The sequence below is a fragment of the Anneissia japonica genome, unplaced genomic scaffold, assembly GCF_011630105.1.
Source record: "Anneissia japonica isolate Jap-2015-1 unplaced genomic scaffold, ASM1163010v1 scaffold288084_len154654_cov141, whole genome shotgun sequence".
NCBI classification, from domain to species: Eukaryota; Metazoa; Echinodermata; class Crinoidea; order Comatulida; family Comatulidae; genus Anneissia; species Anneissia japonica.
The window spans coordinates 79,990-97,457 of record NW_022705729.1 but is presented as its reverse complement, the minus strand read 5'-3'; the positions used below and the strand labels follow the sequence as shown (position 1 = coordinate 97,457).

The 17,468-nt window shown below is 31.9% G+C and overlaps 1 protein-coding gene across 2 annotated transcripts in view; it reads left to right on the top strand.

Annotated features, from left to right (window-relative positions):
- The window catches only part of LOC117105907 (myotubularin-related protein 2-like), a 55,049-nt gene that overhangs the window by 24,379 nt on the left and 13,202 nt on the right, over positions 1 to 17,468 (top strand). For both annotated transcript variants that reach the window (XM_033247210.1, XM_033247211.1), the window contains exons 3-8: positions 1,813 to 1,916; positions 2,857 to 2,967; positions 5,295 to 5,396; positions 7,591 to 7,674; positions 8,348 to 8,422; positions 9,948 to 10,022. In XM_033247210.1, the coding sequence (XP_033103101.1) occupies positions 1,813 to 1,916; positions 2,857 to 2,967; positions 5,295 to 5,396; positions 7,591 to 7,674; positions 8,348 to 8,422; positions 9,948 to 10,022 (551 nt within the window). The remainder of the gene's footprint in view (positions 1 to 1,812; positions 1,917 to 2,856; positions 2,968 to 5,294; positions 5,397 to 7,590; positions 7,675 to 8,347; positions 8,423 to 9,947; positions 10,023 to 17,468) is intronic.

Sequence of the window (17,468 nt, the reverse complement as noted above, 5' to 3'; positions counted from 1 at the left end):
GTCTGATTTCGACATTCAGCAATCATTGACATTATGTTGACGTAATCAAATTACTAATTAATTATGTTAAAAAAAAAATGAAATATGTTAAACCTTTTAAAATGGATACAAATCGACAGACTATTTTGTTGAAGCCATGAACAGCACAAATAAAACTGTACGTCTTCTATTTTGTAAATCTTCTATTCTGTACGTCTTCTATTTTGTTGTTTTATTTGTGATTTTCATTAACATTGAAAGGTATGCTATCCACTAATGTGTCTCTACTCGGATGCTCTTTCGTAAAAGACCAGTGAGGTCACACTCATTATATTGTGGGAAAAACAAAACAATTTAACCTAAAACTGGTACTTCAGATTTCAGACACCATTATCACCTCATTGAAATTAAACAATAAATGTATTTTATCAGAAAAGTCATCCAAAGTGCTTGAAATTCTTAACCAGGGATATCTTTTTCAGTAGCTCACTTCCACAAGCTATGCCTACTGTTTTTTATAAGCTCTGTCCTACTGTCAAAATTTAGTTAAAAAGTAAATGTCATTATATACAGTATAGGTATAATTTGAAACTACAATATGCCCATATATTAGGCCAAATATAAAAATATACTAAGCATCAGCACCTGATACGATTTTAATCGTGTGGGAAATATCCTCAAGTAGCTTTATAGTGGTTCACACAGCTCTGTTCCTTTTAATGTTGCACACTATCAAATTTTAGGTAAAAAATAAATATGTCCATATTTGGGTATAATTTGACACCATTATGCCCATATATAACACAAATTTTTCACCTAAAATTTGATAGTGAGGCGAGAGCTTTAGAGTTTAATAGTAGTTCACATGGTTCCCCCCTTTAATGTTGTACTGTAGACCCCTAGATCTGTTACCAACAATATCTGATGTGTCTGGACTGAACAGTGACTCCCACTCAACCATTGTCTGATGTCTGTCTCAAACACACCAACAGTAAATTTCTTGTCTGATATCACTGAACAAAAATTTTGTATCTTTGATTTTAGAATACTTTACTGACTCATGTTTATTGAATAATGTTTTTACTGTACTGAGCAACTTGATTTATGGTGTTATTATTAAGCTGTTTATTTAGTCTTGTTTGTTGTACAGTATACAGTACTTTCTAATCCCATGACTAATATGAAACTTTCGTAAAGATTGCACTTAATGTGATTGGCGTTATTGATTTTTTACGTTGTTATCAGAATTTAGAAACATATCAATGTTGTTCATTTGAAAACAATGTATTTTGTGAAGGTACAGTAGGGATGATATTCAATCTCGGACCCTCAATACTCTGTGTAAAGCAAGTCTCTGTGTGAGGCTATGAGCCGAGGAAAGCTGCTCATTTAAAGTTCTGTGATATTCTATAAAACCAAGTCTTATGTGGCATTTGGATTAGAGAGCTGATCACTAGGTATCCTTAATGCCTTATCCGAGTCATAGGGAATAGAGTGCTAATTATTTGAGACCCTTGATTTTAACCAAGGCATGGTTGATTGTGAAAATCATAAAAACTCTCAAAAACTATGAGAAAGCTACCAGAAGCAAGTGCGTACGTAAACAACATTGTTTTTTTTTTTCACGTGTCAGTCTGATTCATAGCCAGGGGAAGTGAACCGGGTGGCTCCTCTTTTGATCTCGTGTTTATCTAACCGCCGTTAACATCCATGCATGGATGAATTCTGATATTAAAGTTTCCTTTTGCTTCTTTTTCTCTTAGCATTGTCATATCCTGTTTTTCAAAAAAAAAAAAAATTATCATCAACAAGTCTTTATTATTCTTCTTACAGCTAAAGATGTGACGTATCTCTGCCCATTTACAGAGGAAGCCATCAGGGGTTCACTAACTATAACAAATTACAAGCTTTACTTCAGTGGGACAGAACAGGATCGGGTAAGAACTAGAAAGGTGCCTAAACTATGATGAGCATACAGACCATAAGCCTGGCATAAACTATGAAATTTGTGAGACAGATGATGTTGGATCAGATTCCTTTGTATGATCAAACAAATTATGTATCTTCAGTGTTCTGTACTTCAAGAAAGTCTGATGAAACTTGTCTGTTGTTTCTGAAAAATATCTGATATTTTGCATAGTTTCCAAGCTTTGAACGTGTCCAAGATAAATGAGAATTTTATTTTATTGGAAATTACAATGTGTTATGAGTTTTTTTTTTTTTTTTTGATGTTGCAATTTTTATTGTAATTTGTGTTGTTTACTGGTGAGTATTTTGTTGATGTTGCTATTGATGTTTAATATTGTTGATGCTGCAGGTAATTGTTGATGTTATTGTTGTTATCGGTTATAATGCACACATTTTGTAGATTAAATTATAAATGTTTTGTTTCTAAAATATATTACAATTGCATGCTTACTGTAGTACATGTTGCTGTACAATAGACTTGGCAAGGCTAATATTTACTGTCTGGCTGCCTTTAATGAGCATGCTCAAACCATGCTCATTTGTTGTTCACTTCCAAATTAAAAGACTGAATCGAATCCTCAATAGCAGCTGTTTGTCTGCATCGCTATTGTTACACCATTATTGTAACTTTTTCTGATTGGGATGATACACAAATATCCAATCAGAATCAGGCATTAGCTTGAGACTGGTGTAACAATTAAATCGAACTAAATCCAATTCTCAATAAGCAGCTATCTGTCTGTTGCTATTGTTACACAACTTTTAAGGTTTTTCTGAGTGGAAAACTTGTTGATATTATTGACCGATGATACACAAATATCCAATCAGAATCAAGAATTAGCTTGAAACTGGTGTAACAATATCCGCTGCCTAATTTCTATTGTTTTCCTTACCAATTCTGTTGTTTAGGATCCACAGTTTATACTGGATGTACCCCTTGGAGCTATTCACAGAGTCGAGAAAGTCGGTGGCGTATCTAGTCGAGGTGAGAACTCGTATGGTCTAGAGATTTTCTGCAAGGTGAGTAAACAATTTAGTAAATAAAAAAGGTGATATAGATGGAGATTTTTTTTTTTTAAATTTAAATTATTGTTTATATTCATTTTTAGAAGGATGTGTAGCTTAAGTTTGTATTTCCTTGTCACTTGTGTCTATCTGAAGCATTAAAATCAATCTCTACAATTTTTCTTAAAGATGTATTGTCCCTGGCTCTAATGTCTAAAAATCATAAAAAATAATTTTGAAATAAACTTGCTCATATTGATATCATACAAATTGTGCATACAAATTATTGAATTAAAAAAATGTGTACACTGATTTTTAAACCAAGAAATTATAATAAAAATAATATAAAAATAAAACACTTCCAGTGACTGGAAGTGTTTCTATAATTTTTCACTGTAAACTGATGGGTAGATATTTTTTAAATACACTAATTTCTATGTTCAAGTTGATAACTTTTATGTTACTTTAAAATGGACAAGTTAATTTCAAAAAATATTTTTATGATTTTTTTTTTGTACTTGTATGGGACAATACATCTTTAAGTCCTGTCCAGACTCAAATTTTATCTGGCAAAATATTTGACATGCCTATATATGGTCATAATGACACCACAATCTGACCATAGGCACATCATGACAAAATATGGGCATAAAACCATTATTAAGATGTAACCTCATCTCTTTACAAGTTGTGAATTTGAAAGGCTCATGAATTTTTGCTTAAAAATGTTTCCTAATAAACACATTAATAAGTAGGTTATGCATATAGGAAACATGATGCCAAGATTGACAAGTTCGGAGCGTGTGTTCTGTAAGGATAAATTAATTCCACGCAGTAATGTTGTCAAGTTTCCTGATTCGATTCTGTACATGGGGACTTTGAAACGAATTGAGCAGCAAAAACAGAATGTTTATTTTAGCTTTTGAATGTTAACTACTTTCAAGTTGTTTCTCGACCATGAAAAAACATCAAATGAGTTTTGTTCTTGATATTTTCATTGCAATTAATATCATAAATCTTAATTAGAGTTATAATGATGAAGTAAAATATTACCTTAATTGGAAGCTGCACAATTTCAATATACAAACTTGTTATAATTATGTAATAATAATAAATAATAATTATTATTTATTAGAAAACAACACTTTTTAAACAGTTGGCACACTTTACATGATGAAGGTACATCCAAAATTTACGACATAAATACTAAAAACAAGTAGTTGGTGCATCAATTGTGGCTTGGACTCCCAACCTTGAGGTCAGGGGTTCGAAGTTCTCGCTTGTGTCCTTAAGCAAGGCACTTTATCTACGCTTGTCTCTCTCTACCCTGGAGTATAAATGGGTATCTGGTCGGATGTTGTGGCATTGAATGTTATTAGTTTTTTGTGCGCTAAACAGTATTTGGGAATTATTATATAAAGATAACAAGGTCTTAAGTACAAGAATAAATGTCACTCAAGCAATTGACAAGACAACCTCCATCTAATACCCACCCTCATCAAAATATCATTAGGAAATTATGCCTCAATAGAAGCAAAATGACCCCAGAGTGACCCTTATTCCATTTAAAAATAATACTTACTAAAGAAGATCATCAAAACTCAAACTTAAAATTTCTGTTACAGTAAATCAGAAAATAAAATGAACTCTTATTTGTATAAAAAATTAATAATAATAAAAAAAAAGAAATAAAAAAATAAAAGAAGTAAAAAGATACAGTATATAAAGTTAATAACAGCTAGTATTTTGAGAAGAATAGTCTTAATAGAATAATTAATTTTTATCAAAACACAAAATCACATGTCACTGGAATTTTTTGCAGAATCACAAGTAAGTAAGACTATCATCTTTTCTTTACAAAAAAAAACTGTTGTATGCACATATATAGTCATGATGTGCCTATATATGGTCATGATGTGATGTCATCATGACCATATTTAGGCATGTCACATGTTTTTTCAAATAAAATTTAATAGTCTGGACATAAATTAAAAGCAAACTAATTTAATTTTGACTATTACCAGGGACTTTGTTTATGTAATATATGAGGAAGTTTGTTGCTGATGATCATAGTTTATTAACATAAATCTGCATGTTGATTTAGTGCAGGCAAGCTGCAGTTTTGAGGATGGTTTCATTCTCTCAAGTTCATGCTGCACTTTTAAATTTCAAATGCTTCTACACTCCAAAAAGGAAGTTTTACATAAAAACAAAACGGTATATGAGAGTTAAATGCTTGAAGACTTGAGGGCTCTTCATCTGCATCAGAAAGCTGTAATGTCACTTTCAGTTTATTAAAAAAAAAAAACATTTTTTTTTTTTTTTCACTTTTTCTTTTGTAGGATATGAGGAACTTGAGGTTTGCACACAAACAAGAGAAGCACTCGAGGAGACTTGTAAATGATAAACTAAACCAATTTGCTTTCCCGATTTCAAATAAAGCAGTAAGAACCTTTTTATATGTATACATTACAGTTGGCATAGTGTATTCATTTGAAAAAAATTTAAAAGTGATAGAGTACTCTGCAAACAAATGTTTTTACTAAATTCTAAATTATAGGTGGCAAAGACAAGCCAAACTAGTCTCGCCTAGCAAAAATTGATTTCTTAAAATTGTTGAACAGTAAAATGAAAGTTATAAAATGGTCATCATTTAATCCGATGTTTCGTTGCGAAGTTATAGGGGTTTAAACATATATACAGCGGTTTAAGTAACAGTATTGGAGAAATCAGCCTCATCAGGGAATTCACAAACTCATAGTCGTTAAAAAATATTGTTTTAACGTCAAAGGTTCGGGAAATAACAACATAGCATGATGTATAGATAGCCTGTGTATATAGTTTTCTGCAGTAAGATAGATTTTGAAAATGTTGACATTCCAATCATGTTTTGGCCATTATCTCAGAAACATGATTTGTTGAGAGTGATTTGTTTGGCGTGTATACAAAATTTTATTCTCTTTAGTCCAAGTTATTGAAGAAGAACTTGTAAAGATATACAATTTTTTTTTAAACGGTCGCTAGACCAATAAGTGACAAGTTTCTTTTATCGGTTTCCTGTTTTTGGGAACACCATGTACGTATTACTTCCTTGTTTCCTGGATACCCATTGCAGTCTTGACGTACGCCAGTCGTTTCCTCTTGGGCGGTAATTCCTACAAAATCATTTCAGCGTGTTTTTCAAATATCGATCAGATCATTTTTGTAGATTATATTTTGATCCTCTATCCTGAACTAATGGTTATAATTGTGGGTATTGAAGTATATAATATGATTTTTTAATGTGTGTTGATTATAAAATTATAAACGCCAAATGTATTCTTGATCAGTAAAGTAAGTTTGTGCCGTTACACTCATTACATTACTTAATGTGTTTAGCATCCTTGGTAAAATGCATAACACAATATTGATATTATTATTGTTGACTTGAACAATTTATGGTAAAGTCATCAACACTGTTGGTTTTTGCTGATATAATTTATCCAGACTTAAACCTGGCTGTAACCCCCAAATAGGTTGTTTTTGTAAATAATATAGGGTCTTCCACACTACAGCTTTTTTTTAATGCAGTTGTTAACAAAACCTAATAAAGTTATTTTCCTACTGAATATTGTTATTGTTATTTGTTCATTATTATTATTATTATTATTATTATTATTATTATTATTATTGTTGTTGTTTTTTATTCTTTCATTGATATTATATCATAGTTAATACTTAATATTATATATTTATTTGTTATTATTTTATTATTGCTGTTATACCTATTTTTTTACTTTTTAAATTAATTAATTAAATATATTGTCTCCACAGTGATTCGAACCCAACAAACTATACCAATGACCTAATCTGATTTGATTGAATTTATATATTTTATAGATTGGAATCAAGAATTATTTTCAAGGATAAGCCAATAAAACCCGGAGTCATATTTCTATTTAGTAACTTTCCTTTAAATCCTAGGGGAAAAATTTTTCCATACAAAATTTTGATATTAATTCATATGGGAGTAAGTGCAGTCTCTGGTACCAAGAGATAATTTAATGGTAGCGACCATCATTTTGTCTCCGCTAAATAAGTATTGACAGCCTAAATAACCCAGTTTCGTAACCACTTTTAATTCTATAACAAGTAAATAGTATTATTCATACATTATAGTTACTGTATCTTAGCTGTAGAATGATGGCAACCTATTGTTGTTGCTATACTACCAGCATATATTCAATTCTTTGTTATGATGTTTGAATTCATTCATTGAAAGGCTTGTAAACATGTATGCAGAGGGTATTCTATTTCTACTACTACTTATGATCACCATAGCACTGAGCAGATATAAATTAATGATATTTAAATTATATTGAGATATATTTTCATGTTTAAATGGACAATAAACAAGTAATACTGAAACTTTGTCTTTTTTCATTATATAATACAATAATTAATGACCTTACAATCTCATATCACCTGTGACATTTAACCTTTGAACCTTTGACACTTAGGCTTATAAGGTTTTGTCTCATATTGAATAAATTCAATATATTATAACCTTTGACAATTACTTGACATTACTCTGTGTCACTTGCAACAACTTTGACCTATTTGATAATGACCTTTTGAAACATTTTTATTTCTTCATAGGCTTTGTTTGCCTTTGAATATAAAGAATATCATAGTGACGATGGTTGGACGGTGTTCAACCCAGTAGCAGAACTTCGACGTCAGGTAAATTATTGGCTCAAATCTTTATCAAAGAATTTCCCTGTGTTAAACCTTATCCTCTATATGTGAGGCCTCACCACAAAATGAGTCTCATGGTTAAAATATCATAAATTGAGTTAATATTATATTTGGGTAGATCACATTATAAGCTTTAATTTGGTCTTTGAATGGCTTCACTAGGATATGTAGATCCAGAAATGTGAGCATTTAAATATTATGTTGAAGAGAACCACATTTTGAGAAAATCGGCCTCCAAGATAAACTAACCTGTACAAATAATAGGACTAGAATTACTGAAAATGCACAGAGAACACTGTTTTAGTAAGAAAATTCACTTAAAAAAAGTATACAGTCTTTAAATATAAATATCAAGTTATTCAAAAACATTAAAATCAAAATTGTGTAAAATTTTGACTTTGACCTATTTTGGTGATTATCTCAAAATGATTTCACCAACGATGCATCTCATTTCGTGGTGAGACCACATATGTACTTTATGTTTAATTAGATTTTCCACTATGTCATTGATTTGATAAGCTCAAGTACAGAATGTATCAATGATCATTTAGATATCTATGAAGTATCATTTTTTTCATTAAATTTTACTGTTATTAATGAAGTGGATATAGGGTCAGTGTGGTGTGCTTATAAAAAACATTTATTTTTATATTTTTAGGGAATTCCAACAGAAAGCTGGAGGATTAGCAGAATCAATGAGCATTATACCTTTTGTGAAACATATCCCAGTGTAGTAAGTATCAGATATTATTTATCTAATCATTACTTAACTATTTGTTTATATTGTGTTCGCGGTGCTACACAGAAAACCTAATTTGAATATTATTTAATTAGATTTCCAAGCTGCAACCTACAAGCTGTTCCAGCTTAACTTTAGCCTCACTATATGTGAGCGTTTCATTCAGTTGTATCAAAGTGCCTGGGGGTTAGATCTGTGCATATACCATAAGGTCTCTGTGGTCTAATGGTATGATACAATTACTTTGATAGCGAAAGGTTTCGAATTCTTTTTTTTTTTCATACTTGAACTGAAAATAAGGAACATTTCGTTGAAGGCTTGATATTATTATAACATCAAGTTCATATTTGTGCAATATTATTGTCATTAGTATATCTATTTGTTTATATAAGTATAAGAAAAGATTATACTCATAAAATCATGTCACCTAAGCCCTTCACTTTCCCCCATTTACTTCGTTCCTCCCTCCTATAATTTCACTCCCATTAAGCGTAGGAGTTACCTATCAACTATTATATTTGTAACTGTCAAAAATCATTAATGATACAAATGCCCCTCAGTCTACTAATTATCAATGCAAGGTCCCGCTATATTGCTGTCACGAAATCAGTGTAATTAACTTTCTTTTTTTATAAAACTGAGGAGCTGCTAACATTCTGATTGTTTTTTAATAGTCAAGTAATTTTTAATAGACGTTGAAATTTATATTAAATTTCTTACAGCAAGTGACATTGAAATTAAATATCAAATTTATGTACCAGTCATCATACAGTAATGATTATTCGTCCTTTTTGTTTAAAAAAATAGAATGTAAATATATGACTTGTATATCTATACAGACTGGTAATTTTATAAGGTCTACCAAAGGATACAGTAGGATATACCAATTTGCAGCCAACACAGTGTGGCATAGACTAGAATATAATGTCAACACTATCACATTTTCTTTGACATACTGTTGTATGCCCATATATTGTAATAATGTGCCTATATATGGTCATGATGTGATGTCATCATGACCATATTTAGGCATATCACATTTTTTTTGTTAGGATGTTTGTCAGACTGTTGATAAATGTTTCAGACTTTGATAGTGTATGTTGTTTCAGACATATCTGATCAAACAAGTTATGTAACTTTATAACTTTATGCCTGTTGAGAGTCTGAAGTAACTCAACTTCAAACTTTGATAGTGCATGTTAAAAAATGCAATACCCTATTTGGTATATAGTAAGGGGATTGTGTCCCGGTGAACTGGTTAATTCACCACCATCACCTCACTGGAAATAAGACTTCAGACTTTTATGGGTTGTCCTTGGCGTATCTCACACTGAAAAATTCCAGTGTATGCTTGTTCTGACGCATATCTGATTAAACAAATCATATGTTTTCCATGTCTGAAACTCTACAATATCAAACGTGTCTTAAAGACAGATATATGATATTGTTTGTCTGGTGGCTTATTGATGTGTACTGTATCACATACATTTTCGTAAATATATTTTCTTTTTCGTTGCAGTTTTCAGTACCAACGGCAGCCGATGATGAACTTTTAAAACAAGTTGCCGCATTTAGGAGTAAAAACAGGATACCAGTAAGTTATATATTAATTATATAAATGAAATGCATAGCTAAGGAATATAAGAACCAATTGCTTACATAAGACCCCTAAATTTTCAGGTACCGTAAGTAGTTTAAGATTAGCGTGTTTATCAGAAAAAACATGATCTGTCGCACTAGAAGTTTACTTAATATTTGATCTTTTTTAATGAGTAATTTTGTATTTTGATTGAATGTTTGATGAATTTATCACACAAAGGTGTTTTTTTTAAGGCAAAATAAGGTTGATAGGTCAAACAATTTCCTAATTTATGATTTCAAATCAACACGAATCCTTAGTCACCGCAAGCATATCTGCGAACCATCTCCAAAGATTTCTTTAATTGATATCAGAAGTTTTTATTGCCCTGTAGGCAATCGAATATAGCACCCGTTTGTTCAATTGTTGATGCTTTGGCAATTGCGACTTTGAATGAGTCAGAATTCGTCTGGTTTAAATAACTGGATTTGACTATTGGCACCGAGTCAGATCTCATCTGACAGTAGGGAGTTTGAAGGGGATGTGGGAACGTTGAATGTTTTGTATGAGACATTGTTAATTGGCCGGGGATATCCTGATTAGTTCAAATCTGTATCCTTGCTGTTAAATGTTTGGTTGCAAATTTGCACATTCTTTATATATTGGATGATGTTTAATTTTATTCTTGGCTAGATAACAAAGTATTTTAGTGAGTCTCGGCAAAAATGAGTCATAGTTTGTAAGGCTCCACTTTTCTTACATCTTATCAATAAAAATAATAATAAATCAACTTGTAAAGCGAATTTTATAAACCACTTAATGTCAAAAGAAACACCAATAAAAAGTAATTATAGGTTCCTATAGTTTTTAAAAAGCCCACAAAAAACATTAGAATATTAACTGTTAATGTGATGCTGTATAAAGCCATGTTTAATGAAACGCAAACTTCATTTTTGACAATAAATATTTTACGTAAATTACAAGTATATTATCATCAATTTATCATAAGCCTTGTCTACACGGCAAGAGATCACCGTGATCATCATGTTTATCCGTTGATATAGGTGTTAAGTGTCCGTGTAAATGGAGTTTATAACTCTGCATTAGGGATCAGTAACCGCGATGATATACTCAGTTACCTCTGCATCGCAGTAGCGTTAACATAAATCACCGGTGTGATCTTTATGCAAATTAGCTGTAGTTTGACTTGTGTGGGTCATTCCTTGAAGTCGCTGCTGATAAACAGTATGAATACCATTATTATGATTTGAAAAATTATGTTTTTATAAATTACATACATTTTTTAACTTTAAAAAAAAAAAAAATGTTTCAAAACAAGCAGCAGTGCACACATTTTTTTCAGGTCAGTTTTAATCATGTGACTTCCTCGTACAACGGATAAATTTTTTTATCGTGTAGACGCGCGACTGGAGATCATCGGTGTTACTTATCTGATAGCAAATGGCTGTGTAAACAAGGCTATAAATTGACTTAGAAAAAAAAACAATTGTAGTTGCCAGTTGATGTATTAATTAATCGGCATTGGCTAAGTGGTATATGTCCTGCCTCTATAGGCCCTAGTTTTAGATCTGGCTGAGGTGTCAAGATTTAAATTTGGCTTAGCGTCTTGAATGACTCAATTAAACATGAGAGTTATCTATTACACATCTTTTGGCACCTCACATAGTTAGTTGGGTTAAAAGAAAAAAAAAAATGTATTCGTTGACATGTGGATTGGCGCTACATGATCGCTGCTTTGAGTCCCCAGAACCAGAAATTCCAATTTTAATTTTAAAGAGGAAAAATACATTATCAATTTTAATGTTGGGGTTGTTGGCCATACAGAGCTAATTCATTCTCCACTATCGTTTTCATAGTTTGAATTCGCGAAAACGGCCGAAATTATCAATTCGCGAAAGTTTCTGGTTTACAGTATCTATTTAGGCTAGGCCTATGTATGAAGAATATGTAATAATATCAACTTTTTTACAGCTCAGTAGTTGATTCTGAAAACTTTAAAAAAAAATGATGTAGAGAAATTCCATCAAATGGGCTCTAAAACCTTGGAGGCAATGGCGCTTCCTCCCTTGACACCCGACCAGGGCTCTGCCCCTGGACCCCGATGGGGGGGGGCATAGGCAGTCCCCCCACCCTATACCCCGACCTATTTTAATTTACTCTCCTGTTACTTTCAAATTTCTCCTGCTACTCAAATTCATAAATAAACCCCTGATAATCTTAGCTAAACTTGTTCTACTGTTCAGTAAGGTTTACACAGGGGCAGTTCCATAGTTATGGACGTACGTTTCAAAGAACTTAAGAAAGCCAGTGGGTTTGGGTTATTTTTATGTTTTTTTTTGGTAAAATGCATAAATTCGATACTTCAAACCGATAATTATATAAAATATATATAAAAATTGATGTGAAAGTATATAATTCAAGCTTCAAAATGATACCTCATGAGGGTAGGTGCAGTAAATATGAAAATTGGATGACAAGGTTGACCTTTCGATGGAACTTCCAATAGCAATTCAGGAAGTATTCTTTGTGTCCATATCTTCATTTCTGTCTGATTATTTAATGAAGAAAATGTTTTAGATTGAACTTAACTTAATAATGTCTGTTGACCATGGACTGTGTATTGTATAATTGCAGTCACTTGACCAACAGTTGATTGTCTATTGACCATCTTTTCTGTTATTGATAGCTCTCTCTGTTGAATAATAATTCTACAAATTACAATAGATCAAAGTCCTCTGTCTTTCTGCCTGAGTGCTATGTAGCTATATGGCATACCTTGTACTTTTGAAATGGGGTGGGGGTAGGGGGACAGATCACGAAGATGAAGTGGGAATGCTTTCAATGATGCAAAATTTTAAGGGGCATGCATCCCCTAGTGTCCTTTTATAATATGTCACTTTATTATGTAATTCTAAGTGTAAGAAATAAAAGTATAGTATGTAGTGTTTGTAATAATGCTGATAATTAGTCATTCTCTGACTTTTTGATACAAGGAAAAATATATATCGTGAAAAATAGGTTTTACAAAAATTTACGTTTTCATATGATGCAAATTTACATTGTTTTTGAGCCCAGATTCTCCAGAAAGCCTAGCTAGAAATCAAACACTGCAAAGTATACAATTCCACTTTACTTTCTTTGATGTTGCTTAGGTGAGCATTGGGCCAAATAAAATAAATTGTTTGTTTGCCCTTCTGTTTTTTAAAAATGATAATAAAATGAATTTAGCATCATTTTAGCTTGCAATCTTTAACACTTTAATTCTCGAGGGTTGATATTTATTTTATACTGTCAGGTAAACAATTGTCAGGTTGCTGTTCTTGATTTCTCGATTCCACTTCTACTTTCTGTTCTTGATATTAACAATGATGGTTGATCTACTGTTATCATTGTTAACTGTTTGTTAGATGCCCTGGTGAGCATTTTATACAAGGAATCTTACATCATAATTTGACTTGCAATATTTATTTATTTAACCCTTTATTTTTTTAGGGTTGCCCTAACAGTGTTGGCTGAAATAATGGGGCTTTTATGATTTTATTTAATATAAATAAAATACATTAATTGTCCATGAACTCTCTATTGTATAATTACCGTCAGTTAATTTATTATCTGATCACAATTTACACTGTGCAGTAGTTTTTTCCTTGGACCGTCTACTGATGTATTTTACAGTGTCATTATTCATCATAACAAAGAAATTGAATTTTAAAAAATAGACCTCCATCAGGATAACCTTACAAGAAAAACATCACTCCACATGACAGCCATCATGTTATGAATTATACAGGAAAGTCGAATGTCCCGACCCCCTTCTCTCTTGGGTCACGGTCAAATTGGATCAATTAACAATATATGATCACTTTCTGATTGAATTTTGTGACAGGTTTCTCCACCCCAAAGTTGAAGTAAGAATTTAGCTGTCAATTTTGGGAACCCTGAAGCGAAAATATGAAATGGCTATGTTTGTTGGCAGTACAAGTAGGCTTGATGGCGGGATTTCAGACGGGTTGAGGATAGTATATAACCGAACATAGTGAATCACCATCCAAAGGAGGCTAAACCAGTGGTACTATATTCATGGCGTCAGCATAGAGTTCACTTTAGGTTCATAAGGTCACGATCTGCGATTAAGCATTGAACTTTGAAACAGGAAAAATGCTGTAACAACGCCACTTTTTGAAAACAAATTTACTACAGGTAGTAGCTTAAATTTGGATTGGAAAATCATTTTTATGGCTCAATAGTTTCTGATCTAAACATCTCGGTATTAAAGCATAGCTCAGTTAAAGCTAAGCCATACCTTTTAGGTGCCTGGTTCAACTCAGATATTGCTACACTCCTTGGGTTGCAGCTGAAAGGCTGTAATACAAGTTCCATACAGTAGTACAGTACTTGCAAGTCCAGTGTACATATCACTGATGTGCAATTGTAAAGTAAGACGAGATATTAATTAATTATTATTAATGATGAGTGTGCTAATTAGGTATTATCTTTGTGTAATAGTCAGTGATTAGATTAGTGAGTAAGAGTGTAGTAGCAGGTGTTAGTGTGAATATTAATGAATGACACTTATTTCTAAGATACTGTAGGTCATCAAATACTTAAAAGCTAATTGAAGAGCAAGATTCAATATTTGAATTGAAGTTATTAATATGCTTTTAATAATAATAATAATAATAATAATAATAATAATATTTCTATTTTTTGATGTGTGTTTGCATCAGAAAAATATCAGGAGTGATGTTTTGCCCTACCTGATGTGTTATTGTACCGAATACTCAGTAAGTTCTCGAATAGTTGTGAAAAATGTGTGATTCGGATGGGAATCGCACCCACAACCTCCAGATAACTAGCATGGTGTCATGACCACTAGACCACTGAGCTTGTGCTTAGTGTACAAGCTCAGTGTTGAATCTGGTCCCCAAGAAGCAACAGATACTGTTTCAATATTGAATATGAATAGACCACTAAATTAGCTGGAAATAATTAATATTCAATTCAATTCAACAAAACGTTTATTTCATCCAAAAGCCAAAAATGTACAATATAAAACAAAGCTTTAACTTAAGATCTGATTACATTACGGTATTATGTTTTATGTGATACATACAGTGATTTGTGATGGGAAAGTCACAGATAGAGGTCTTCCCTATATATCCCTTCAATTAAAAGCCCTCTTAAAGCCAGGTTGCAGAGGTAGAACAGAAAACATTTTTTTGATATGTTATACATAACTTATGGTCATTAATTAGATGAAGACTTGTATTTGGCATCTCCACCCCAGCCTCAAAAAAAGAAATTGGTTTATTTGCTATTTAAAACATTCACCTTATTCTCCATCCAAGATGGCATGACATAACCATATTTTAAGGACTCCGACTGATTTTCACACCAGTCCATCCCGGTCAATCAAAAAGTGTTAGTCTGACTGATTGGTTGCTACATATTGTACGTTAAGTGCTAAGTGTGTGTGCTATCACATAAACGTGTTGGACTGACACTTAAGTGTCTGCTTAATCAAATAGTTTGAAATAATTCAGACAGGTGTATCAATGTGTACAGAGCGTGAATCACTGTCGTCCTGTTTGCTTGATTCAGTCCGCATAATGATGTTGTTTTTACAAAAAGTCATTTTCAAAGTTCAGGGTAACTTTGCTGAGTCGTAGAAAGGGTTAGTCATGTAACATTTTTTACGTTTTCAAGTTTCATAATCATATATTGACATGATTACAATGCTCTTTTTTCATTTAGCAATGTAATAAATAATGTTACCTTTCAAAGTCAGGGCCGATTTTAATAGAGCATGCCAGTGGCACGCAACAATGACAAAAATATTCTATCATGCAGTGCAATCTATTTACACACCATGCGACAACAGCCGTGACATACGCAATATTCATGGCTTGTTCTGCAGTAGTGTACATTCATAGAAGAATGACCGGAGTTGTGATTAATTAGAATTTTTTGTCACGCGACAGTTTTTTTCAATAAAAAAATATTTGATGCTGAGAACTCTGTGTAAATAGGCTTTCAGTATTATTCGCCAGTTGTCCAAAGCTTTCTGTCTTCTTGATTGCTTCATCAGGATACTGATTTTGAATTAAGCTCTGTTGTATGCCTGTCTACATTCATGATGTGCCTATATATGGTCATGATGTGATGTCATCCAAAGGCATGGCTCAGATTATTGCACATATTATTATTTTCCATAATAAATGAATAATGGATTTGATAAACTGATGTATTGATTAAAATTTTTTTTTCTTTTGTCAATTATAGTGGCAGTGTATTTCTATAATACTTTATAAGTCTTTTCAGGGCGCTACACAAGAAATTTCACTATAATGTATTAGACATTTTTCTTTAGATATGATTTATGTACTTTCACTTTTGTGTATTATAGGTTTTGATTTTGCAATAAATGATGATTGATTGGTTTTTGTTTTTTTTTTACAAATATAAATGGTCTATGCAAACTATTAAAGCCCCATTCCCGGCAAAATTTCAATTTTTAAGAAAAATCTAATTTTTGTATAATGTTATAAAGATTTATAAATATAATACGGAATTGCTAGTTTAACTGAATTTAGACATTCCTAAGAATGAAAAAAAAATAAAAAAATAAGACTGAAATTTGATTTTTTGTGTTCCACACAAAAAATAAATGCGGATGAATTTTTCATTTTTGATTTTGCGATAGGTCGTGAGAAGAAATATCGTAGGCGCCGAAAACATTAGCCTATCCAACGCTGCTGGCTAGGCCTAGCCTTACCTCGATTTTAGGTTCTGTTATCACACATAAAAACGGCCGACATGATATTTTCCTTTGCTAGTATTAGGTATCCCAATGAAACCCGTTTTGCATTACCACAGTCCGGAAATATTCATGAAATTTGATGAAATGACATGATTTTGATGTTGAGAATAAAATACTCATTGTGAATGTATGTCAATAAAAATAAGATATCTTGAAAGAACTGGCTTTATTCTTTACTTACATGCATTTTTTAACAATATTGATGAAGTATTTGCAGAGAAAAGACGATTTTAAAATGAGTTGTCAAAAGCCGGCGAGCCGATTTTTACGCGCAAACAAATCTTTGGAAAACCCCTATTTGTTTTCAAAATACGATCGCACAATATCCATTACAGCTAGCGGAATAATTTCTTTTGCATGTTATCAGGCTATGAATCAGCTACATTTTGATGTATAACTCGCTTGGTATCGATGTGTTCATCCGCCGCAAAAATCAATTTAAGTGACAAGAATCGTATTTTTAAACTTTTTTCGTGATCAAAGTCTAACGGATTTGGTATTAAATTAAAGCTAAATTATTTTTTTGTTTCGTAAACCATTATTTATTTATTGATTGTACGTGGATATTAAGCGATAACACGTTTTATACGGTAAACTGAGAAAGTAATTCCTCAGAAAAT